Source organism: Pelophylax lessonae (assembly GCF_965119305.1).
Source record: "Pelophylax lessonae genome assembly, chromosome: 6".
Classification (NCBI taxonomy): Eukaryota; Metazoa; Chordata; class Amphibia; order Anura; family Ranidae; genus Pelophylax; species Pelophylax lessonae.
This window is the reverse complement of record NC_138773.1, coordinates 179,546,725-179,571,920: the sequence shown is the minus strand read 5'-3', so window position 1 is coordinate 179,571,920 and position 25,196 is coordinate 179,546,725. Positions and strand designations below refer to the sequence as shown.

The 25,196-nt window shown below is 42.6% G+C and overlaps 1 protein-coding gene across 1 annotated transcript in view; it reads left to right on the top strand.

Annotated features, from left to right (window-relative positions):
* The window catches only part of WDR75 (WD repeat domain 75), a 108,711-nt gene that overhangs the window by 42,574 nt on the left and 40,941 nt on the right, over window positions 1-25,196 (top strand). The window contains exons 12-15 of the mRNA XM_082260715.1: window positions 4,503-4,678; window positions 11,385-11,548; window positions 19,725-19,905; window positions 23,868-23,962. Of these exons, the coding sequence (XP_082116841.1) occupies window positions 4,503-4,678; window positions 11,385-11,548; window positions 19,725-19,905; window positions 23,868-23,962 (616 nt within the window). The remainder of the gene's footprint in view (window positions 1-4,502; window positions 4,679-11,384; window positions 11,549-19,724; window positions 19,906-23,867; window positions 23,963-25,196) is intronic.

Sequence of the window (25,196 nt, the reverse complement as noted above, 5' to 3'; positions counted from 1 at the left end):
TTACTGTTGCATTTCTATCATCTCAAACCAGTCTGCCTATTCTCCTCAACCTGCTGAGACATGCTGGTAGTAGGAGGTGTTTTCCACTGCATTTCAAATTTCCACAAAAGTGCTTGCCCCGCTGCTTGCACTTCTGTAGGCCCAGGGTATTCATGTTACAGGGTACTTGTATGACCATTTTCTGAAGCACTCCTCCTGCCATGACCTTGTCTACAGATGTCAAAAGGACCATTCATTTCCTTAAAACCTTAGGCTGGATAATCAACAAAGTGTTCTCCCCAGCCATCACACTATATGGAGTACCTGGGTCTTACCTTTGGATATAGCCAATTTCAGAATCTCCCTTCCTTCAGACAATATTTTCTTCCTAAGTTCTCTCACATAAACTGTCAGATCCTTGAGTCACTCCACAGTTTGCCTTTGCAAGGTTCTGGATTTAATGGTGGCTTCCTTCCAGGCAGTACCTTTTTGCCCAGTTTCAGTTTCACACCAGGACTCTTCAAATCAACATCCTTATAGAATGAAACACACATGCTTTCTCTGGATAATCATATGCTTTTATCCAGCCAGGCAAAGCTTTCCCTTGCAAGGTGGATCGCCAACTCTTCCCTGCAGTTGGGGAAAGACCTTCCTTCCCATGCTATAGAATGTGGAGACAACAAATGCCAGCCTCACTGGTTGGGGGTATTTACAACTCCCAAGATGTCCAGGGAACCTGGTCCCCGGCAGAGTTAACTCTCCTCAACGTTGTGAGAGAGAGCCCTCAGACAAGATTTACAACACTTTAACCTAACCCCCCCCCAAACACACTTCTGCAAAATCACCCAGTCAATGTATGGTGCCATACATAAACTATCAGGGGATCGATAAGTGCCTGTCTTACTTTTATTTCATCCTTTTTTTTTTTTTTTTTTTCTCTCCCCCCTCTCCCGGCTCCGATTCCCGTCACTATTGTGACATTTGTACCAGTGATCTATTCATGTGTTTTTGTTCCTCAGTTTATTTAAATTAAGTACATACTTTTGGCTGGATGATAGTTTATCCCTTTGTGTAATAAACTCAGTTTTACAGTGTGTATTTACACTTTGTTTGCGACTTCTGTACTATGTTTTCTTTGTTTTCAATAAAATACTTGAACAAGAAACTATCAGGGAATCGCCAGAAGTCGAGCTGCCAACAGGGAATCAAAATTAATCCTCTTCTGGGTGGATACTCGCATCCCGGCTCTCTCTGCTGTCCACATTCATGGCTTGGACAACTGGGTTTACAATTCGTGGACTTAGGGGAATGGTCTTTTCATCCAGAAATCGTCCCACATCTGTCAAAGATTAGAGTATACCACATGTGGATATTCTGGCCTCCAGATTCAAACACAAACTGATCAGATTTGTGACCAGGACCAAGGATCCTCTAGCCTTTGCAGTAGATGCCCTGGTGATTGCTTGGATTCCATTCAGGCTGCTTTGCGCCTTCCCTCCAATAAAGATTCTTCCTCAGCTGCTGCTCAAGATAGGATGTGTTACATAGACAATTGAAATAGAGAAAAACCGCACATCCAAAGACCGAAAATAGCCAGCAAAAAATCACCATAAGATGAACAGAAATAATATATAAAATGCAGCGCTAATTAATTACCTGGCAAACAAGCAATGGCCTTGTGATGAACTAGGAGTGCAAAGAGAGAGCGCACACAGAGACAAATCACAGAACCCAACGTGCGGACATTTTTTGGGGATCAGGAGGGATGGCAACAGTAGCTATATAGTACAACATAGGGAAATGGTCCTCAGGGCAGTAATATGGCACAGCAAGGAGAAACCGTCTATGGAAAAGCAATGTGGCACAAAGGGGGGAAAAAAATCCTCAGGGCAGTATTATGGCACAGCAAGAAAAAATAGTCCACGGAGTAGCACTATGGCACAGCAGGGAAAATAGTCCACAGAGCAGCAATATGGCACAGCAAGGGGAAAAAGTCCTCAGGACAGTAACATGGCACAGCAAGGATAAACAGTGCTTGGCGTAGCAATATGGCACAACAAGGGGGAATCATTTCCATGGGCAGCAATATGGCACATCAAGGATAAACAGTCCACCTAACAGCAATATGGCACTGAAGGCAGGAATAGTGCTTTGGACAGTAATATGGCAAAGCAAGGATAAACAGTCCATGGAGTAGCAATATGGCACAGCAAAGGAAAATAATCCTCAGGGCAGTAATCTGGTACAGCAATGAGAAATGCAGAAGGGTTTAAGAATTCTCTCTGGGGACATCCTAATGGTCCTAGGTAGCTGGTGAGAGGTGGTCTTAGTTTGGGAAGGCAGGTCCAAGATAGTACGTGGAGGCAGTTCCCTGGGCAGGCGTATGCTGGGTACCCTGGCCACAAATTCGGAGTAGAGGACAGCTCCTGGAGGCCCATTCTTAATCTTGGGTCCTCACAGGCACAAGTAACATGCAGGGGGACGGGCAGAGAGGGGCTCGACCTCTGTTTCCCCCAGCTCAGCTTTTTGCCAAGGCGTTACTCATGTAAATTGCCCAATTCAGTCTCCTGTCTCGCCTTGAGGTCTGAATCTGGTGCACTGTGTACTCTAGAGACCCCCCTTTTGATCTGATTAGAGAGATCCTTTTGTAAGAACTCACATGTAAGGTTGCCATCCTTGTGGCCATCACACGTTCGGCATGTTTCTGAGCTAGCAGCCTTTTCTTGTAGGGAGTCTTTTCTTTTTTTTTTTTCAAATATGAAATTTTTTTATTCAGGAATATTCATACAAAAAAAAAAACAAAATACAAACATTTACTTCAAAGTGAAATTTACAACATTTTTTAACACGTATTTTAATCTTCTTCTTCCACTTTTTACCTCTTATATTCCTACATTTTTTCTCTCTTCCCTCCCTCCCTCCCTCCCTATCAAAACCCAAAAAAAAAAAAAAAAAAGGAAAACCCCCATAAGTTTTCTCTCCTCCTCTCTCTCCCCCCCTCACCCCTCTATCCATAACCAATGTTCAAGTGATCAAAGCAATCAATAAGTTTTTCCAGATTACTTTATCCTATTGTAAGTTGTTTCCCTTCTTCCGAGATTATGAATTGACTCCACTCCTCCCATATTTTCTTATATCTTCCCTGCCTATTCTGAGAGGATGCAATCATTTCCTCCATTCTCCTTATTTCCTCTACTCTATTTACCCATTCTCCTATCGAGGGGGGGTGTGCTTTTTTTCCAATTACTCGGTATACATGCCTTTGCTGCATTTATCAAAAATGGGACGATCGAGTTTTCGTAACTCTTTGTCGGTATATCCGACAAGTGCAGCAGAAAAAGAGCTGGTTTTTCCTCTATTCTATTTTCAGTAAATTTCTGGATTACCTCCTTTACTCTTCCCCAAAAGGGTTTAACTTCTGTGCATGTCCAGAGAATATGGACTAGCGTACCTATTTCTTTTTTACATCTCCAGCATTCACTGGTTTCTCTTGGATACCAATTATGCAATTTCTCAGGAGTAATATACCATCTCATCATGAACTTCTAGTTCATCTCTTGAGTCTTGGTACATCTTGCTGGTTTAAAAGTTAGTCTCACTATTCTCTGTACCTGCCCTTCTGTTAACTCAAACCCGGGAGTCTTTTCTTATATTGCATAGTTGTTCTTGAAAATAAGACCCTTTTTTCTACTCAAGATGGTTTCTTCCTTCCTCCTCATTGAAGAAGAGTTCTTTTTTTGTCCCTCCTTCTGGCCCTCAAAAAGGACATCCTGCCTCTCGCCCCACCACTGCCAGTTGGATCAGATAACTTATTTCTGGGGCCTACTCCCTTAGGAAAAGTTTTTTTTTTTTTTCCCTTTTCCTTATTAGAGCTTATTCTTTTTAGATCTGTTGCTGTCTCTATTTCTTTTCAGCATCAAACATCTGCTTCTCATGTTTGCAAGGCCACAGCCTGGTCCTCTGTTCATAAGTTTTCCAGGTTCTATCAGATTTATGTTCAGGCCTCAGCTAATGCAAGCTTTGGATGCAAGGTTCTTTAAGCTGTCGTCGGAGTGTTTTTTCACGTTCTTACCCTTGTTTTCTTGTGGGCCTGTTCCTGTGTTGTTATCTTTCCTTTGGTTCATTACTGGGGGCTGCCCCTATGGTCTGTGAACACAAATCCTGTGTCCTGTACTGTACAATTGAAATAAAGGGAATTTTAAGTTGCCTGTAAATTCTTAGAATACAGTACAAGACACAGGACCCTACCCTCTGTCTCCTGTGGTCACTCCTTATTATTTGCTAAAAACAAAATTCTGTCTCATGTAGTGTGTGGGGATATGTTGGCATGCTTCTAGTGAAGGTCCCAGCCAAGTTTTTGCCATTCTCCAATTTCCTGACGGTAGCCTCCCTATAACCCATGGTCTATGAATAACAGGTGGGGAATTTGCAGTTAGGTCAGAATTCTGTTTTTTAAATCATTGTTCTGTTTTCTGCATTCTTTCTCATGCAATACCCTTTAAAATTGTGTTCTTCTTGTACAGCTGGACATTGTACAGCAAGAGTTTGTTCATCAGTCGGGGCTCCAGTATATGGATCTGGTAAAGGCAGCATTCAGCAGCAAGGGCGAATGGTTAGCAACTGTGGAAGATTTACAAGGAAATACAGACACACTTGATGTGCAGATGAAGCTCTGGGAATTTAATGATCAGCTTCAGAGGTAACCAGAAGAACCTAACTAAAAAATTCCAACTGTTCTGTTGAAGCTGAACTCTAGCTCTTCAGAACCAAAATACCTTACTTGAACCTTTGAGTGTACATTTGAAACTACATTTACAGGCAGCAGGATGTCCAGCTAGCCCTTTCCTCCACAGCCTTACTGTACTTTGACTGCCCCATTAATTTATTGGATTTCAGTTTTTTTCAATTTTGGAGGCTTAGCATGTGGGCATTAACTAGGGTAGTCTGCATGCAGATGGCCTCTGCTTAGGAAAGTCCACTTCTGCAGACTAACATCCATCCTCAAGGCCTTCATGGTTCCTGGACTTTCCCGCTCTTCCCGGGATTCCGGGACCATATTAATGAGTTTTAGAATGGTAAACGGGAGGAGACCAAGAAACATTTGTTCCTCGATCTCCTCTGCAGTGAATAAAGCCAGAAGCGCTCAGCCCCTGAACATTTCTAGTTTTAGAGCTGTCATTCCTCTGTTACAATAAATACAAAAATATGTGCAGCGCTAGAAGAAAAAAATTCCCAACAAAATAAATTGTCCAATCGCAGGAAACATTCCACAAGTAACGTAAACAATTGATGGTGAGAAAAAAGTCCAATATATAATGGTGCAAATCATATATAAGTGCAGCAAATCCCGTCACCAGTGAAGGTAGAAATATATTGCGCTCACCAGATGGATGGGACCCCAAAACACCTTATAGTGTAGGAGTCAAACAGGCTTAAAAATGATGGAGTGTCCCCACAGATTTTTCACCGATTCCAACGGCAACCATGCAAATCTCCGGTGGATGGAATAATTCAGAGATTCCCCTTCCACATGGTGGGTGGTAAAACCGAAAAAAATGGAGGGACATATAGCGTAATATTGCTAAAATCAATTTAATATCAATAAAGCTGATACACTTACAGACATCCGTGAAAGGCAGGCATATAAGATGTAAAACAGCTGGGCTGACCAAGTCCTCTTTACATGTTTCGGCATAAATGCCTTTTTCAAAAGATAAAGTCAGCAGGTAGCCAGTGTTCATATATATATATATATATATATATATAGAGGTAGAATTAATTGGGTACACCTGTAGGAAGTAGGCGGTGGACTGCATGGAAACCGGAAGTAAAACCGGCGTGCGTTCCAAGCCTCACTATGGTATAGCGCCAAAAATGAAGTCTATTAAATCATAAGGGGAAACAGGAAGTGATGAAATGCCTGGAGGGGATGGCATTAGCCATCGTACACCCCAAGCCTCTTTCTGAATTGTAAGGCAGGAAGTGCTGACATCACATCCGGGAAAAAGCGGAAGTGATGTCAGCGTCAAAACATCGAGGGGGGACGGCATTTAACCATCATCAACCCCAAGCCTCCATCTGAAGTGTAAGACCGGATATGCCGACATCGCATCCGGGATTGGGCGGAAGCGATGTCAGCACGGCAAGGCGGACCGCTTTACCGGAAGTTGGAGCATATCAATGCACCAGGTCAACAAAACAGAAATGGAGACAGCTCAGATTGGCCGATTCAGCGAGTAGTGAATATCGCCAATAAGAGAACAAAAAAAGGGGGAGAATAAAAAGATGACGTTATAGTTAAACAGCGCCAACAAAAAAGGGGAGAGGAAAAAATCGGTTTAGTTATCTAAACCATAATATATCAACATAGTGGGCTCATTTAATGAGAAACCAGTATATTGAAAAAAACAAAAATGTCAATTGTCCACAGTTGAAGGGACATAATAACAAATTTTGTCTATATACAGTCCATAGTCTATCTCCATATTAGGTGACCCTTAATACAGGATATCTATAACAAAAAATATTTTTATTACATAACTACATGATGTATACAGCCAAAAGACAAATATAATAAAAGTATTTTAAAAAATATCGTGAATAAAAATAATAAAATCACATAAAAGAACGAATGAGGATAAAGGGAACATATAAGGCTAAAGATAGCCAGAAAGGCAGATGGGAGTGGGATATTTAGTACGCTAAGCTGTGTTTATAAAGGCGTTTATATCCCACTCTATATTCAACCCAAAAGGATGGTAAGACTTCAAAGTATAGATCCAGTATGTCTCTCTCCTGGAGACGCCACGAATTTTTGAGCCACCCCTCCAGGGAGGTACATACTGGTCTATGACCTGAAATAAAGTGCCAGTGGGATCTTTATGGTGATAGAGAAGGTAATGTTTACCTACAGTATGCTTATCCTTGCCTGTGAGAATGCTCGTAATATGTTCATTAACACGCACATTAAAGGACCTTATAGTGCGTCCCACGTACTGCTTTTTACAGGGGCACGTTAACAAATAAACAATATGAGTAGTTATGCAAGTGGCGAAAAATTTGATATGGTAAAGACTCCCTGTGACAGAAGATTGAAAGGATGTAAATTTCCTTCTTTTATCACAATTATATTCGCACACTCTGCACTTCCGGCAGGGAAAAAAACCAATAAGATCAGCAAAAAATTTTTTTGGTTTAATTGGTTCATCCGGTACATTGGGAGCTAATTGTCCTCTTAATGCAGGTGCACCTCTGAAAGTGACCGAGGGTCGTACAGGTAAAACGGTACCCAAAATGGGGTCATTTCTAAGTACATCCCAATGTTTGGATATAATTCTTTTGATGGAATTATGCTGAATAGAAAAATTGGTAAAAAAGGACCATTTAGCAAAATCAGACTGGTTTTTTGTTTTATTTCTATTTTTAGATCCAGAAAGTAATTGTGCTCTATCAATCTGGGTTACTTCCCTTATAGTGGACTCAAGAGCATCAGAATTATAACCCTTAACTAAGAACCTATCCTTTAGCAGCTGGGCTTGTTGGAGGAATTCATTGCCACCGGGAGGAATTACTTTTGGTTCAATCACCAATACTTTTTACAACAAAGGGGTGTGGCCATGGGGGCGAAGTTCGCCCCTAGTTTGGCCAACCTCTTTATGGCCAAATGGGAGGAGGATGTCGTCTTCCCTTATGACGCACCGGAGCTGGTTCTCTGGGTGCGTTATATAGACGACATCCTCCTCCTGTGGAAAGGGGACACCTCATCTCTCGAGACATTCATGTCATTCTTGAATGATAACACGAGAGGTATTCATTTGTCTTTTGAATATAGTTCCACTAATATCCATTTCCTAGACCTCAATATTTCCATAGTGGACAATCAGTTTGTCACCAGTACTTTTTTCAAGGACACAGACCGTAACTCGTACCTGCCTGTTGACAGCTGTCATCACAAGGCTTGGTTGGGTGGAATACCTAAGAGTCAATTCATCAGACTTAGGAGGAATTGTACTCATGAACATGAATTCCTCCAACAAGCCCAGCTGCTAAAGGATAGGTTCTTAGTTAAGGGTTATAATTCTGATGCTCTTGAGTCCACTATAAGGGAAGTAACCCAGATTGATAGAGCACAATTACTTTCTGGGTCTAAAAATAGAAATAAAACAAAAAACCAGTCTGATTTTGCTAAATGGTCCTTTTTTACCAATTTTTCTATTCAGCATAATTCCATCAAAAGAATTATATCCAAACATTGGGATGTACTTAGAAATGACCCCATTTTGGGTACCGTTTTACCTGTACGACCCTCGGTCACTTTCAGAGGTGCACCTGCATTAAGAGGACAATTAGCTCCCAATGTACCGGATGAACCAATTAAACCAAAAAAATTTTTTGCTGATCTTATTGGTTTTTTTCCCTGCCGGAAGTGCAGAGTGTGCGAATATAATTGTGATAAAAGAAGGAAATTTACATCCTTTCAATCTTCTGTCACAGGGAGTCTTTACCATATCAAATTTTTCGCCACTTGCATAACTACTCATATTGTTTATTTGTTAATGTGCCCCTGTAAAAAGCAGTACGTGGGACGCACTATAAGGTCCTTTAATGTGCGTGTTAATGAACATATTACGAGCATTCTCACAGGCAAGGATAAGCATACTGTAGGTAAACATTACCTTCTCTATCACCATAAAGATCCCACTGGCACTTTATTTCAGGTCATAGACCAGTATGTACCTCCCTGGAGGGGTGGCTCAAAAATTCGTGGCGTCTCCAGGAGAGAGACATACTGGATCTATACTTTGAAGTCTTACCATCCTTTTGGGTTGAATATAGAGTGGGATATAAACGCCTTTATAAACACAGCTTAGCGTACTAAATATCCCACTCCCATCTGCCTTTCTGGCTATCTTTAGCCTTATATGTTCCCTTTATCCTCATTCGTTCTTTTATGTGATTTTATTATTTTTATTCACGATATTTTTTAAAATACTTTTATTATATTTGTCTTTTGGCTGTATACATCATGTAGTTATGTAATAAAAATATTTTTTGTTATAGATATCCTGTATTAAGGGTCACCTAATATGGAGATAGACTATGGACTGTATATAGACAAAATTTGTTATTATGTCCCTTCAACTGTGGACAATTGACATTTTTGTTTTTTTCAATATACTGGTTTCTCATTAAATGAGCCCACTATGTTGATATATTATGGTTTAGATAACTAAACCGATTTTTTCCTCTCCCCTTTTTTGTTGGCGCTGTTTAACTATAACGTCATCTTTTTATTCTCCCCCTTTTTTTGTTCTCTTATTGGCGATATTCACTACTCGCTGAATCGGCCAATCTGAGCTGTCTCCATTTCTGTTTTGTTGACCTGGTGCATTGATATGCTCCAACTTCCGGTAAAGCGGTCCGCCTTGCCGTGCTGACATCGCTTCCGCCCAATCCCGGATGCGATGTCGGCATATCCGGTCTTACACTTCAGATGGAGGCTTGGGGTTGATGATGGTTAAATGCCGTCCCCCCTCGATGTTTTGACGCTGACATCACTTCCGCTTTTTCCCGGATGTGATGTCAGCACTTCCTGCCTTACAATTCAGAAAGAGGCTTGGGGTGTACGATGGCTAATGCCATCCCCTCCAGGCATTTCATCACTTCCTGTTTCCCCTTATGATTTAATAGACTTCATTTTTGGCGCTATACCATAGTGAGGCTTGGAACGCACGCCGGTTTTACTTCCGGTTTCCATGCAGTCCACCGCCTACTTCCTACAGGTGTACCCAATTAATTCTACCTCTATATATATATATATATGAACACTGGCTACCTGCTGACTTTATCTTTTGAAAAAGGCATTTATGCCGAAACATGTAAAGAGGACTTTGTCAGCCCAGCTGTTTTACATCTTATATGCCTGTCTTTCACGGATGTCTGTAAGTGTATCAGCTTTATTGATATTAAATTGATTTTAGCAATATTACGCTATATGTCCCTCCATTTTTTTCGGTTTTACCACCCACCATGTGGAAGGGGAATCTCTGAATTATTCCATCCACCGGAGATTTGCATGGTTGCCGTTGGAATCGGTGAAAAATCTGTGGGGACACTCCATCATTTTTAAGCCTGTTTGACTCCTACACTATAAGGTGTTTTGGGGTCCCATCCATCTGGTGAGCGCAATATATTTCTACCTTCACTGGTGACGGGATTTGCTGCACTTATATATGATTTGCACCATTATATATTGGACTTTTTTCTCACCATCAATTGTTTACGTTACTTGTGGAATGTTTCCTGCGATTGGACAATTTATTTTGTTGGGAATTTTTTTCTTCTAGCGCTGCACATATTTTTGTATTTATTGATTTATCACCCTCCTTAGTTCAGTGATTGATGTCAGCTGCTTACATTTTTTAAGTTAGCGCAATAATCTCTATTTTTTTCTGTTTGTACACATTCCTCTGTTACAGCCAGGGAAGCGGCTAATCAAGCAGTATCTGTGCTTGAATAGCTGCTTTCGGGCGTCTATTAGACCCCCAACGTCTCCCTGAAGAGTACCTGTTACCTGCCCAATGCAATCACATAGGAGAAGGCTTGTTAACTAACCCCCTTTATGATGGCAATAAATTTAAAAAAAAGTTATAATACAATTTATTAAAAAAAAAAAAAAAGATTAAACTTAAGCCTCGTTGCTTTGCACACACCCGCGAATGTAAACGCGGTATGTACACCATGATTGCTATGGGGGCTGCTTTCCCATTGGGACTGTGTTCCATAGACACCCAGTGCAACTCGGCCCCACCCCCTGCTCCCTCCTCACCATATTTGATTGACAGCAGTGTCACCCCACTACTACTTTGAATATTCTTTCACACTCTAAAGCTGGGTTTACACGGGCCGAATGTCTGAAGACATCGGCTGGTTAAAAAAGAAAAAAAAAAAAAAAAACGGCTCATGTTCGGCCGGCTTCTTTCAAACGTGCATGCTGGAAAACCAGCAGTCGATCAATTTTTTGATCAGTGCTCTTAGGCAATGCCAGAGCGCACTGTTTAAGTTTTCTGTTGGGCCCTCCCCGTCCGAACACAACAGCTCAGCATAGGAGATCACTGTACTAATTTCGTGTCATTAGTACAGTGTCTCTGACCGGAGCTGACAGTTTTTTTTTTTTTTTTTTTTTTTTTTTTTTTTTTTCAACCTGCTAGATTGTACAGAAAAAAAAAAAACTTGTAGCATGTACCAGGATTTATTCTCTGCTTCCCTCCTTCCCTGATCTCCTCCTTTCTTCGTTTTTTTTCAAAAATCTTAAATACTAGATCTGGAAGTATGGTCTTTTTATATAGATACACACACACACAAAAGCTTCCTGTGTTTATTTTTTTTTTTTTCTCTTTCTAAAGCTTTGTACTAAATACCACAATTAGTATGCCACATGAAGACAGAGTAACATCCCTAGTCTTTCAGAACAGAAGAGATTCAGAAGAAGGTCATCCAGCTTTGGTAACTACTGGCAATGATGGTCTCTTTAAAGTCTGGGTACTAAGAGACACTTCTGACATTTATAGTAAGTAACATCTTTCTTTTCTATTGAATCTTTTAAAATCTGTACATTTGTTAGTGCATATGTATGATGTTTCAAAAGCTTTGTTTCATTGTATAGTTTGATCACAATGTGCCCAGAGTAGACCTTTTTTGACTGATATGTTTTGTGGTTGTGCATCAAGTCTGGTCTCTGCCAAGACAGATTGGAAATATTGCACCCATGTTTGCTTATATTTAGGGATGCACCAAAATGAAAATTCTAGGCCGAAACTGAAAATGCAGGATGCCCTTGGCCGAAAACCGAAAATTATTTTTTTCTCCCCCAAATAATTTTAAAATAGATAGAACAGGGGCATACACCAAAAACAGGCAGGCGTACACTTGTAGCTGCCACCCTGTCGCAGTATAGTGGTTAATTTAATTACCAATGGTATTTGTATTATGCAGCATGAGGGGGTTAATGTATTGCCACTGCTGGTCACTGATGAATTAGTGACCGACCAGTGGCAGTTAATGAACCCCTTTGTGCTGCATTAGTGCAACCAGCATCAGTGTTATTTAACACTGGTTGCACTGCTACTGGTTGCACTAATGCAGCACAAAGGGGTTAATTAACTGCCACTAATTCATCAGTGACCAGCAGTGGCAATACATTAAACCCCTCATGCTGCATAATACAAATACCATTGGTAAGCTCAGGCCTCCCTCCCCCCCCCCCCCCCCCACTGCCTCAGCGTCCCTCCCCCCCCCCCCCCCCCTGCCTCAGCGTCCCTCACCACCCCAATGCAATCTTCTTACTTTCACTCGGCTCCTCCTGTGCCCTTCCTTTCAAAAGACCCACCTCTGGCTGGCAGCCCGCCTCTCGGTGATGTCACTACTACTACGATGTGCATGAATGAACTAACACACCGGGCGGGCGGGCGAGCGGCCGCTAATGGCTATAGCTATGTGAGCGCTTCACTTCCCTGTCAGTGGAGATACATGCCTGACAGGGAAGTGAAGCGCTCACATAGTTACAGCTATTAACGGCAGCTCGCCCGCCCGGTGTGTTCATTCATACACAGATCGCAGTAGTAGTGACATCACCGGGAGGCGGGCCGCCGGCCAGAGGCGGGTTTTTTTTTTAAACCTGCGCTGCGCCCACGGCGGCTATCTTTAGTATCGGCATATTTAAACCATTTTTGGCCGAAATGGAAGAAGCCCATTTTCGGCCGAAAATTTTGGTGGCCGAAATTTCGGTGCATCGCTACTTATATTACTATTTGATTTTATCTTAGTAGTCATTCAGGCTTGCATGTGAATTGTAGCAAAACATTGGGAGGCTGCAGATCTGTTTTGAATTTACATTAATGAACGTATAGAAAATCAAGCAAATAGAATGTGAAGATTGCATGAAATGCCTTTTTAAATGTAAATTTTATATTTATACTGTCCTATTTGTAAATTTAATCACAGCCTTATAGTGGAACGCCAGATAAAAAGTACTTTTTATTGTGAAAAGTCCAGAAACGTTTTTTGCAAACACACCTGGAGGGTGGCTGAGTATGCTAAAAATATTTTCTCTGTTCCTGGAAGCAACTGTGAGCTGTAAGCTTCCGCAACTCCAGACTGACAGTTTCAACTTGTGTACAGTGAAAGATGGCATCTCTCGCGCTCCCTTCCTCTCTCCTCAACCATTCACAAAAAGCCTTGTACATCTTTCACTGAATGGCTCTCTGTCACTGGGTAAAAGAGGAAAGGAGGGGCAGGTACACAAAGGGATCTCTGCACACCCATTCACTGAATGCCTTGTGTTCAGTGAAAAAAATAGAGATTTTTTTTGAATGGCTGAAGAGAGGGGAAGGGAGATGCCATCCTTTATTGTACACAAGCCAGAAATGTCAATCATGTAAATCTGAGCTGCAGAAACTCATAGCTCAGTGTCCGCTTCCAAAAAAAACAAAAAAAGCATTTAGCTTTCCCAGCCACCCTCCAGATGTGTTTGGCGAAGGATTACACATAGGGCTGAAACTATTATTTTCATAATGAATTAGTTGGCCGATTTTATTGTTTTAATCGGATAATAACCTTAAAAAAAAAAAAAATGTAAAATTAAAAAAAAAAAAAAAAAGGCACTTTATTATTAAATATCTATATGCAGTGGTAAATCTAATTAACCAGTTACATGGTTAGGGAGCCAAATCTCTAAGCCACTCTGAGCATAACACAGAAGAGGGATACTGTATATAGTATACTATTAGAGGTTGAATCAGTTAAAAATTATCAGACTCCGAAATCAAATTTTTTTTATTGAAAGAAAAAAAAAAATGGTTTTGCCTGTTTTACAGACAGAACTGTAATATTATGTATGACAGACTCCCGTGTCATAGGTAGGTGGCTTGATAAAAGCTACATGTGCCTGCTGTCACCAATGCTGGCCATACAAAAACAATGTCTTCCTTCAAAAAAACTTTCATTTTAAGAACGTTTGTTCGATTTTCTAATCGTTAGTGGGGACAAATCGACATTTGTTTTCAACCTCAGTTAAGAGAATAGAAGAATACTTGGTCAAAGTAATTTTCAGACCGTGTATGTGGTTTTCGTTCAGAAATTACATTCATTTTAAATCTGAATGTGAAAAGCAAGTGAAATTTTCAAACATTTTCATTCAGCGAATGTACAAAGATTTTTCGTAATGAATTATCTCATCTGAAAATCGATACGTGTATGGCCAGCATAAGGCTCAGTTCACACCTATGCAGTTTGCTTTTGATCGGTTTCTGCAGTGCTTTTTGCTGTGCGTTTTTGTGCACGCGATTTTACTGCGATTCGCGTTTTTGCTTAATTTTTTGGGCCAGTTTGTTGTTGGCCAGATTAAAAACGCAAATACGTTTTTCAAATACGCAGCGGCTGAAAAAAGAATGGATGTGAACGTGTCCCATAGGAAACCATGTTAAATAAACTGCAGTGCGTTTTTATGCAAAAAGCACCAAAAAACGCAAAGGTGTGAATCAGGCATAAGACATCTAGCAGCAGCAGTAGCATGCTTTTTTTTTGTATCACCTGTCATAATGAGCCTTTTATAGTACAAAAAAAAAAGAGTAGATAATCGCTACTATAAAGGGTTCAATTATACTGTAATACAGCGCTAATCACAGAAAATATATAGCAAGTAACTGCATAGCTGCAAAATATGTCCATGTGCAGTATATATAAGTCCACCAGGAATAGCAGGTTCCCAGAAAGGAAAAATTTCCACATAGGAAGGTGTGTTAAGGAGTCTCAGAGGGAAATGAACCCAAAGTGATTCAAATGGCTCCTTACCAGATCCCACTCGCCACCAAATTATAAGTGGTTAAGCACATCTCTAGTGACCAGGGGGTCCAGGGTTAAAAGCCATATCCAAGACTAGAGCCCTCAAGGAAACAGGCCAAGCAGCTGTGGGGCAACGACTCCTCAAATCACATCCTTCTCAGTCTGGTGACCCTGATGATGACAGTGGCTGGGGTGTCTCCTGCCTGGGATGGAACTTTCCCGCAGTGATAGGACGGTCAGTATAATCTGCGGACAGGGGACCGGGAACTTGGGACAGGCTCACAGGACTCAGCACAGCATGACGTCACGGTCTCCGCACTGCTGCCGTTCTGGCTGGAGTGCGGGACATCCCAGCACTGCCTTAACCCTCTTGGGCATGGAGTTCACCAGAGCTTCACAGGTTGCCACTGGAGTCCTCTTCCACCCCTCCATGACTACATCACGAAGCTGGTGGATGTTAGAGACCTTGCGCTCCTCCACCTTCTGTTTTGAAGATGCCCCACAGATGCTCAATAGGGTTTAGGTCTGGAGACATGCTTGTCCAGTCCATCACCTTTACCCTCAGCTTCTTTAGCAAGTCAGTGGTCATCTTGAAAGTGTATTTGGGGTCATTATCATGTTGGAATACTGCCCTGCAGCCCAGTCCCTGAAGGGAGGGGATCATGCTTCAGTACGTCATAGTACATGTTGGCATTCATGGTTCCCTCAGTAAACGGTAGCTCCCTAGTGCCGGCAGCACTCATGCAGCCCTAGACCGTGATACTCCCACCACCATGCTTGACTGTAGGCAAGACACACTTTTTTTTCTTTGTACTCCTCACCTGGTTGCTTGCCACCATACACGCTTGACTGCATCTGAACCAAATAGGTTTATTTTGGTCTCATCAGACCAGGTTCCAGTAATCCATGTCCTTAGTCTGCTTGTCATTCGCAAACTGTTTGCAAGCTCTCTTGTGCATCATCTTTAGAAGAGGCTTCCTTCTGGGACGACAGCCATGCAGACAAATTTTGAAAAGATATAATAAAATATTTACAAAAATGTGAGGGGTGTTGTATATATAAAGAAGCTTTATGAAGGGTGGAAGGGTATAAATCTTTTATAATTAAGTAGTACTAAAAGCTGAGACTTTTTTTTTTTCATTGATGTAATCATTTTAAATTACCTGGTTTCCAGATTAAACAAGGCAACCATGATTCCGGTTGAAGAGTCCCTGGCCTTTAAAGATCCAGCTGAACGGAAGGCGGAGGCTGTGGCCTGCCATATGTACGCTCGGGCTGGTTTGGCAATGAGGCCGGTATTCACTATTGCCCTAGTGTCGCAAACTCTCACCGAGTGGGCTAAGCTCTTAAGCCGTGACCTGGAAGGGGAACAGCTCCCCCCTGCCTTTGCCGAGCTGGCGGATCAGCTGGTCCAGGGGCTGCAGTTTATCTGTGATGCCTCTCTGGATACGACTCCCCTGATGGCTCGCCTCTCTGTTTTTGGCAGTGGTCCTTCGACGTGTCTTTTGGCTTAAGTGCTGGTCTGCGGATGAGACTTAAAAAAAAAGAATTGACTGACCTTCCTTTCCAAGGAGATCGCCTGTTTGGAGCTACCCTGGATGGCATAATTAAAGGACTCACATGGGGGAAGAGTACATTTTTTTGGCAGGCTACTAAGGGCAAGGAACCTCGTCATAGACATGGGCCCTCCTTCTCAGCTCATAAGAGATTTTTTTTGTTCCTCATGGTCGACTAACAAGGGCTCGAAGCCTTTCAGGGCCTCTTCTGGAGGATCCAAATGAACCTGGTCTGGCAATCCAAGATCAGGCTTTTCCAGACCCGTGGACAAGGCTCCTTCAGCATGAAGGTGTGCCCCCACCCGTATCAGGGGTAGGGGGGGACATCTTCACTGGCTTCCAGACCCGTAGATCTCCCTAGTGCAAGACAAGTAGGTCCACAAAGTAATTCGGTCCGGCTACAAGATCGAGTTTTGCTCTTGTCCACCAGCAAGATTTTTTTTCCTTCCAACTTGCACCTGTCCACAAGACCTGTTCCTTCAAGGGGTGATTGTACCGGTTCCAACTTCGGAAGGTTTTCAGGGTTTTTACTCAAACCTGTTCACAGTCCCCAGGAAGGAAGGCAAAGTGCATCCAATCCTGGACCTCAAGGCACTAAACTGCTTTGTGCAGGTACAGAAGTTCAGAATGGGGTCTAATAGAACCGTGGTGGCACCCCTGCATCAGGGGGATTTCCTCCCCTCTATCAATATCAAGGATGCCTACCTTCACATTCCAATATGTGCCAGTCACCAGCGTTTTCTCCGCTTTGCTGTGGGAGACGAGCATGATCAGTTTGTGGCATTACCCTTTGGTCTCGCCTCTGCGCCACGGGTCTTCACAAAAGTGTTCGCCTCGGTACTAGCCTTGCTACGCCAATGGGGGATAGTGGTACTGGGCTACTTGGACAATCTCCTTCTGCGAATGGAGTCTCCCTTTGCTCTGGTGGACAACCTGGAGATCACAATACGAACTCTGCGGGAGTTCGGCTGGATTCTGAACTTTCAGAAGTCTGCTTTGGCTCCGTCCACAAAGCTGGACTATCTGGGCATTACTCTAGACTCGGCCTTAGCCAGAGTGCTCCTTCCTCTGGACAAACTCCAATACAATTTGCCTCCTGCTGCCCAACAGATGGTTGCCCCTCCAGACTTGCATGTGGGTGCTGGGCCTGATGGTGTCTACCTTTTTGAGGCAGTTCGCTTGCACAAGTCTATACAAGGTCTTTGCAAAGGGAGATTCTGACCGAATGGGACAAGACTCCCCAGTCTCTGGAAAATCAGATCAGGCTGGGTCGGGGAACGAGGTAGTCCTTGATATAGTGGCTTCATTCTCCGGCGCTTCGGCTAGGAAAATTCTCCCTCCCCTTGTATTGGACAGTGGTCACCACGGATGCCACCCTGTGTGGCTGGGGAGGCGTCCTCAGCAAGCATTCTGCTCAGGGGATCTGGACGCTAGAAGAGTCCAGACTACCGATCAGTGACTTAGAACTCCGAGCAATCAGACTGTGTCTAAATCATTGGACGGGTCGTCTTCAGGGTTGTCCAATGCGCATTCAATCTGACATTGCCACGGCCGTGGCTTATGTCAATCGAGGGGGCACAAGTGTCCTGGTGGCTCTGGAGGTAGCTGGCATTCTAAGGTGGGCAGAACAGTTCGTTCCAGCCCTCTCCGCCACACACATTCCTGGGGTGGAAAATTTGTTATGCGGATTATCTCAGTGGGCAGGCGTTGGACCACGGGCAGTGGTCCCTTCATCCAGAGGTGTTTTCATCAGCTGTGTCTCTGGTGGGGCATCCCCGAGGTGGATCTGTTGGTGTCTCGGCTCAAAAAAAGGTGCAGAGGTTTGTAGCTCGGTCAGGGGATCCTCTGGCGGACGCCGCAGGCGCGCCGGTGGCCCCATGGTGTGAGTATTGGCTGATTTAAGCCTACCCTCCTCAAGCTTTTGCCCAGACTTCTATGCAGGATCGATGCAGAAGGGATTCTAGTAATTTTAGTGGCTTTGGACTGGCCTCACTGTGCTTGGTACACCGATCTGGTGCGGCTGGTCGCCGACGTTCCTTGGAATCTTCCTCTCAGGGAAGATATTGTCCATCGTTTCTTTCTAAGGTTGTCTCTGACTTTCATTTGAATGAAGACTTTGTGTTGCCTTCCCTGTGTCCTAGGCTTAAACATCCAAAGGAATATGCCTTGCATGCCTTGGATGTGGGCCTGGCAATTAGGGTGTACCTGGCAGCTACAGAGTCTTTCAGGAATTCAGACTCTCTATTTGTGCTCACAGATGGACCTCGAAATTGGTTTTCTGCAACCATTCCAGATGGATCAGACAGACGGTGGTTCAGGCCTATTCCATCAGGGGTCAGGTTCCTCCTTTCCCTGACAAGGTGCACTCTACTAGGGCGCTTGGGTGCCTCCTGGGCCTTCCGTCTGGCATTAGTGCCGCAGGTTTGCAAGGCAGGTACCTGGTCATCAATGCACACTTTTACAAAGTTTTATAAAGTAGATGTGTTGGCATCTGCAGATGCTTTCTTTGCAGGCTGCTGTTTAATGGGACCTGATCCTCTTTGAGGGTGTATTGCTTTTTTCAAGTGGGCTCTGGTTGTTTGGTTGAGCCCCTGTTACCTGATTGGCTAATGTTTAGCCTTGAGAATTTGTTTCGTTGTTCCCACCCCTCATGTTTATCACTGCTTTGGGACGTCCCAATGGTTATGAATACCAGGAGCTGTGTCCATCAATGAATAAAAGAGAAAATGTGATTTTTTACTTATCACAAAATCCATTTCTCTGATGTTCGCTGATGGACACATCACCCACCCCTCTGTGGAGTTAGTCTCCTGACACTGCTTGTTACAAAACTGAGTGACTATAGCAGAGAGAGAGAGTATATCCACTGGGATCGCCCATGGGTGTAGCAAGAATTTTTTTCTGCCTAGTGTCCTACTCCTGTAGGGGGCAGTATAACCCAATGGTTATGAATATCAGGCGCTGTGTCTGTCAATGAAAATCCCATTTTTTTTTTTTTTTCCCCTGGAATTCCACTTTAAACTTAACTGGGAGAGAGCGAACATAAATGTGGTGTTTACTAGGCTAAAACTTGTAGATTTCTTTCTTTCAGCTTACAAGATAAACAAAATAAATCAAATAGATTCCTGATCAAAATACCTGAGGTAGCAGAGCATACCTTTTTTTAGATCTATTGATCTTGTGGTTTGTCTCTGGCTACATAAAATTGAATACATGGTTTTATTGTTTGCATTATTGTAAAATTATTAATGCATAGATCATAGGCACATAAAAATAAGTGATTGCAACGAATGTTTACATTTCATTGATTACTCAATACATGTTTGTCTACTGGGCTTTTTTTTACAGAACAAAGCACTGGCTGGAGCTGTGATTTTGTGGGTAGTTACCACAGAAACAAGCCCCTTTGCTGTTGCTTCTCTGAAGATGGTTCTCTCTTTGCTGTTGGCTTTGAAGAAGTTATTACTATTTGGGAGACTAGCACATGGGACTTAAAGCATACCTTCTGTCAGCCACCTGGAAAAATAAGGTAGGTAGATCAAAATGCATCCATCAATCAAAAAAAAATGATGTACTGCATTAATATTTCTTGTATTGTTCTGGTTCCTGATAAGCTTTATGGTCAGCCGGTGGAATCGCCGGTTGCACTCTTGGTTTCCCTGGTGGGATAGGAGAATCCGAGAAGGCCTCAGAAGGCAGCTTGTAAAAACATTCCAGTGGCTAATTATCTGCTAGGGTTGCTTTTACAAGAAAGCTGACCACAGGCTGGAAATAAACCATATTAGGATATTTAGGTCTCATTTTGTGATCTTTTCCGGAGTCTTGCCATGTAAGAATTTTACCTAATTCTTTGAAGGGGGGGGGGGGGGGGGGACGATGGGGCTTTGCTAATCTTTACCATCCCAAGCAAACCTTTATTATGTGGCTTTCTTGATATTGATTTATAGTGATTTGTTTCTCAAGCTCTTGAAAATGCAAGATGCTGGGTTGTTTCTGGTTTCAGAGCTTTAGTTATTTTATGGAGCATGCGGCAAGTGAAAGTCAGAGGGATGTTAAAATTACTCAATTTTAAAATGAGATTATCCTTGATAGTTTTGATGTTTCTCTCATGACAGGTGTCCTTTAAGTAGCTACCGAGCAAAGAGAGATGGCTATTTATGACCTCCAGACTTACAATTGGTTTATATGCATTTGTATGGTTTACTTTGTTGTGTTTGCCATGTAATTAAAAACCCGACTGGTGACCTGTAGATCATACATCTTAAAATGGAAAACATTTTAATTATTATTACATCAGAGAGAGTAATTTTCCTGCCCAGACAACTGATATGTATAAAAATAAGACTCCACAAGGCATAACAAGCAAGTTTTTTGTGGGGTTACTAATTGTGTTTGTTTTAAGGAAAAATAGTTACCAATAAGTAGCTATATTTTTCCATAATAGCCAGTGAAAGTGTTGTTAAGACAGTCTGCCCCTTTTGCCACATACTAATGTTTCAGGAGTCTACTAGTGTTGCATTTGGTATCATTTATGACATTACTGAGGAAAAGCAAGTGGACTGTGCCAAAAAATAATAGTTCCTAGTGTCACTTATATTACCCCAACAATTTCATCCAAGGACTGGTAAGCTGCAATAAATGTAATTTCTGGTCTTGTAATTAGTAAACATTACTTCTGATGCTAAAAATATGCACTGTTACTGTAATAATGACACTGGCAGGGAAGGGGTTAATACTATTGGTGATCAAGAGGTTAAATGTAAGCCTAAGGGAGTGGTTCTAACTGTGGGGGGGTTGGGGCTTGTGAAATCATCACAGACACATACGATCCTATATAGCAGGATCACATAGCCTCTGTGATCATCCGAGGGAGAAGAACGGATGGCTGTGTTTACATCAGCCGTCCGTCCTTCTCTGTCATTGTGGGGAGATCGTCTGTGTCAGGCGGCAATCGGAGCAGCCTGGCACCCGCACTGGCTTCCCCCTGGCAACCGGGGGTGGAAGCGTGCCGCCGACGGCGCGCACTTGCCCCCTAGCTCCTCCCAGGCAGATGACATTTATTAACGTGATTCTGCCTGGGAGAGCCACTTTGCCGACGTAAATGTACAGTGACTGGTCGGCAAGTGGTTAAAGAGATGGATGAGCGAGTTTGGGGTGGAGGGACTTGACTGGCCACAACCCAATAGAACGCCTTCGGGATGAATTCGAGTGGAGACTGTGAACCAGGCCTTCTTGTCCAACATCAGTGCCTGACCTCACAAATGCCCTTCTGGAACAATGGTCAAACATTCCCATAGACGCACTCCTAAACCTTGTGGACAGCCTTCCCAGAAGAGTTGAAGCGGTTATAGCTGCAGAGGTTGGGCCAACTCAATATTGTACCCTATGGACTAAAGAGCCATACACACTATAAGATTTTCTGAAGACTTTTTCCTTTAGATTTACCTTTTCTATGTAGTGCAAGGGCCTGCCAGATTGCATACAAATTGAAAGTGTTTAGGTTTGACCTCATATTATATGGTTTTGGTAAGTCTAAAGGAAAAAGTCTTCAGAAAATCTTAGTGTGTATGGCCCATTAGACTGGGATGCTATTAAATTTCATGTGCGTGTAATGGCAGGGGTGTCAATACTTTTGATCATCTAGTGTATCTACTACTCCATTTCTGCTGTTGACTTTTGTAACCGAGAAAGAAGGGGTTATGAAATCCAACATTTTAGAGATGTCCACAGAACAAGAGAGAACGATAAACCTTTCAATTTTTACAGAGCATGTTTGTGAAAGTCACAATCTCTGCTTTATAAATAGACCTCTTAGCCCCAGTTCACACTAAGGCGACCTGTGAGGCGACCTGGTCGCCTCACAGGTCGCCGTAGGTCGCCTTCCATAGGTAAGCGCGCTGCTCGCACTGCGACCTCGGAGGTCGCCACCCGAAGTCGGATCGCCCCTATGTGAATGGGGCCTTAGTGAGGTGATAGTGGTCAAACCCTGTTGTAAATGACAGCTTTAGTTACCATTAATGATTGGGAACCAATCAGGGTGGTTTCTGATTATGTAATCACTATGTCAGCTATGTGTATGCATGCAAAGAGTTTTACATTTTTTTCCACTTGTTAAAAATGTTTTTTGTTAAAAAAATTTTTTATTAAAAACATTGTACCAACTGTATCCTGAGGTGGCATAGTGGCCATTGGCTGGAACCAAAGAGCCCAAAGTGGGACTAGGCATCTGATAACCTCAAATGGTGTCAGATACTGAGGATTCTTCAGGACCGTGCAGTAAGGATTCCCAGAAAAAAACAAATCGCGGACAGCGCTGAATGTACTGGATAATAAAGTGCGAGTACCACAGGAGTTAATCGTGCCATATGTAAAGACAGTTTGTTTCCTCAATGGACAAAATAATAAGTTAAAGTATAAAAAGCCAAAAATGCCACTGTTCCCATGGGAGTTGAGGGGTTAACACCATTCAGAGGACCAGCTGATGGAGCATGGAGGGGTGCCAATGTCCATGCTGAGGAAGATAGAAGTGTGATCCAAGGGATCCCTGCTGGCTGGGAACTGGAAATCACTGGCGTGCCTGGAAGATGTCACTGCCGCTTACTGCGGAGGGGTGTGCGCCAACCGGGAGACCAGACTGAGGGATCCGATGTCACCGCCGTTGACCTTGACAAAGCACATGCGTGCGAAATGCATCATCATTGCAACATATGAGCTTGCGTTACAAGCTAATTCAGGGGCATCGATATTCTCTCCACACTTCCTGTTGGTGCTGCGTGTCATCCAGGCATGCCGGTTCCTCAGCTAGGTTCCCCTGGTCGGCTCTACCATCCCACCACGACTGGCAGTGGTACCTTCTACGGCAGTGACATTGGATCCCTCAGTCTGGTCTCCTGGTTGGCGCAGACCACACTTCAGTGAGCGGCAGCAACATCTTCCAGGCACGCCGGTGCTTTCTGGTTCCCAGCCAGCAGGGATCATGTGGACCAGGCTTCCATCTTCCACAGCATGGACATTGGTGCCCATCCATGCTCCATCAGTTGGTCCTCTGGATGGTTTTAACCCCTCAACGCCAATGAACCATAGTAGTATCTTTGGCTTTTTAACTTATTATTTTGTCCATTGAGGAAATAAACATATTTCATATTACATATTGCACTATTGACCCCTGTGGTACTCACACTTTATTATCCAGTCCCTTGAGCCCTGTCCACAAGTTGTTTTCTTCTATGTCATATTTTGTCCATGTTGCTGGTCAAGCTGGTTCCGGATGAGTCCTATTTCTTTGGTTGCTCCACACCACCCTTTGATCCACAGTCCCTAGTGCTTGAACTGTTTCTCTCTCCAGTAAGGACTCCCGTCTGCTATTATTTCTTTTTTTATACCTCTTCCTTAAAAAAAAAAAAAAAAAACTTTAAATACAACAATGTGTTTTGGTTAATATGGTTTATTTATTGGTGCATAATTATTCAACTACTTCTCTGTTCTGTGCAGGAGTGTGTGTTTTGGAAGATTTAATTGTTCCAAGTATCTTGTTGCCTCAACTGACAGTGGATTCATAAATTGCTGGGACCTGCTGACATGTTCATGTAAGTCTTTACCTGCACTGATGGACCGAAACCTCTGAACGCTTACTAACTGAGCATGACCGGATGTTACAATAAATAGGTCATTCTGCACTTGTGTGCTCTCTTCTCTGGTTTGTATTTTACACCAAAGTGGGATTTGCCATGCAAGCACCCAATAACCTTCCGATTTTGATATGCAGTCTCTCAGTTGGCACGTGGTCAGGATGTTCAGTGCTTTACATATTTCAAAAGCCTAACTTTGTTTCACACTTAAAAGCTGCAGCCCAAGACCTTCCAATGTGTCCAGTCATTGTTTTATTCTTTCTTTTTTTTGTATAGCTTGTGTCTGTCGTGTGCTTGTTCATTGTTAGGTCTGTAGTGACGGAATAACATAACATTACCTAGCTTGTGGAACGTTCTTTACATAACGTTGCAAACTAGTCAAAAATAATTCCATCCATGATGTGTTTGCTTATTCAGAATATTCTTGGCATGAAAAAAATGGTTTATTTTGGACGTGTTAATGTACAAGGTATGCCTTCAGATACTTCAAAATGGTGCTGACTAGCCAAGAAACGTGGGTGTCTTATTTTGTTTCAAGCCTTCAATATTGCCACAGCTGTGAGATTTGCTCCACATTACTGGAAGATTAGGGTTTTGTGAAGACAGTACATGCTTTTTCTTTATAGCATAATTTTGGTTTTTGGGTCAGCTTTTGCAAAGCTCTGTGGAATGTTTTAACCTGTGTCAGCATATCTCAAGGTGTTGGTTTGGTGAGTGCAATTCTGGATATAAATTAGGAATAACTAGACAATGTTTTTCTAACCTATAGTAAGCAGATTCCTGGTCTGTTACGTATTTGTCACAAAATATCTTGCTAAAATGTGTGTATGTATGTATGTGTATGTATATATATATATATATATATATATATATATATGTATATGTGTGTGTATATATATATACTTTTGTTTTTGCCCCCATTTTTCATGAGCTGAACTCAAAGATCTAAGACTTTTTCTATGTATACAAAAGGCCTATTTCTCTCAAACATTGTTCACAAATCTGTCTAAATCTGTGTTAGTGAGCACTTCTCCTTTGCCGAGATAATCCAACCACCTCACAGGTGTGGCATATCAAGATGCTGATTAGACAGCATGATTATTGCACAGGTGTGCCCTAGGCTGGCCACAATAAAAGGCCACTCTAAAATGTGCAGTTTTATCACACAGCACAATGCCACAGATGTCGCAAG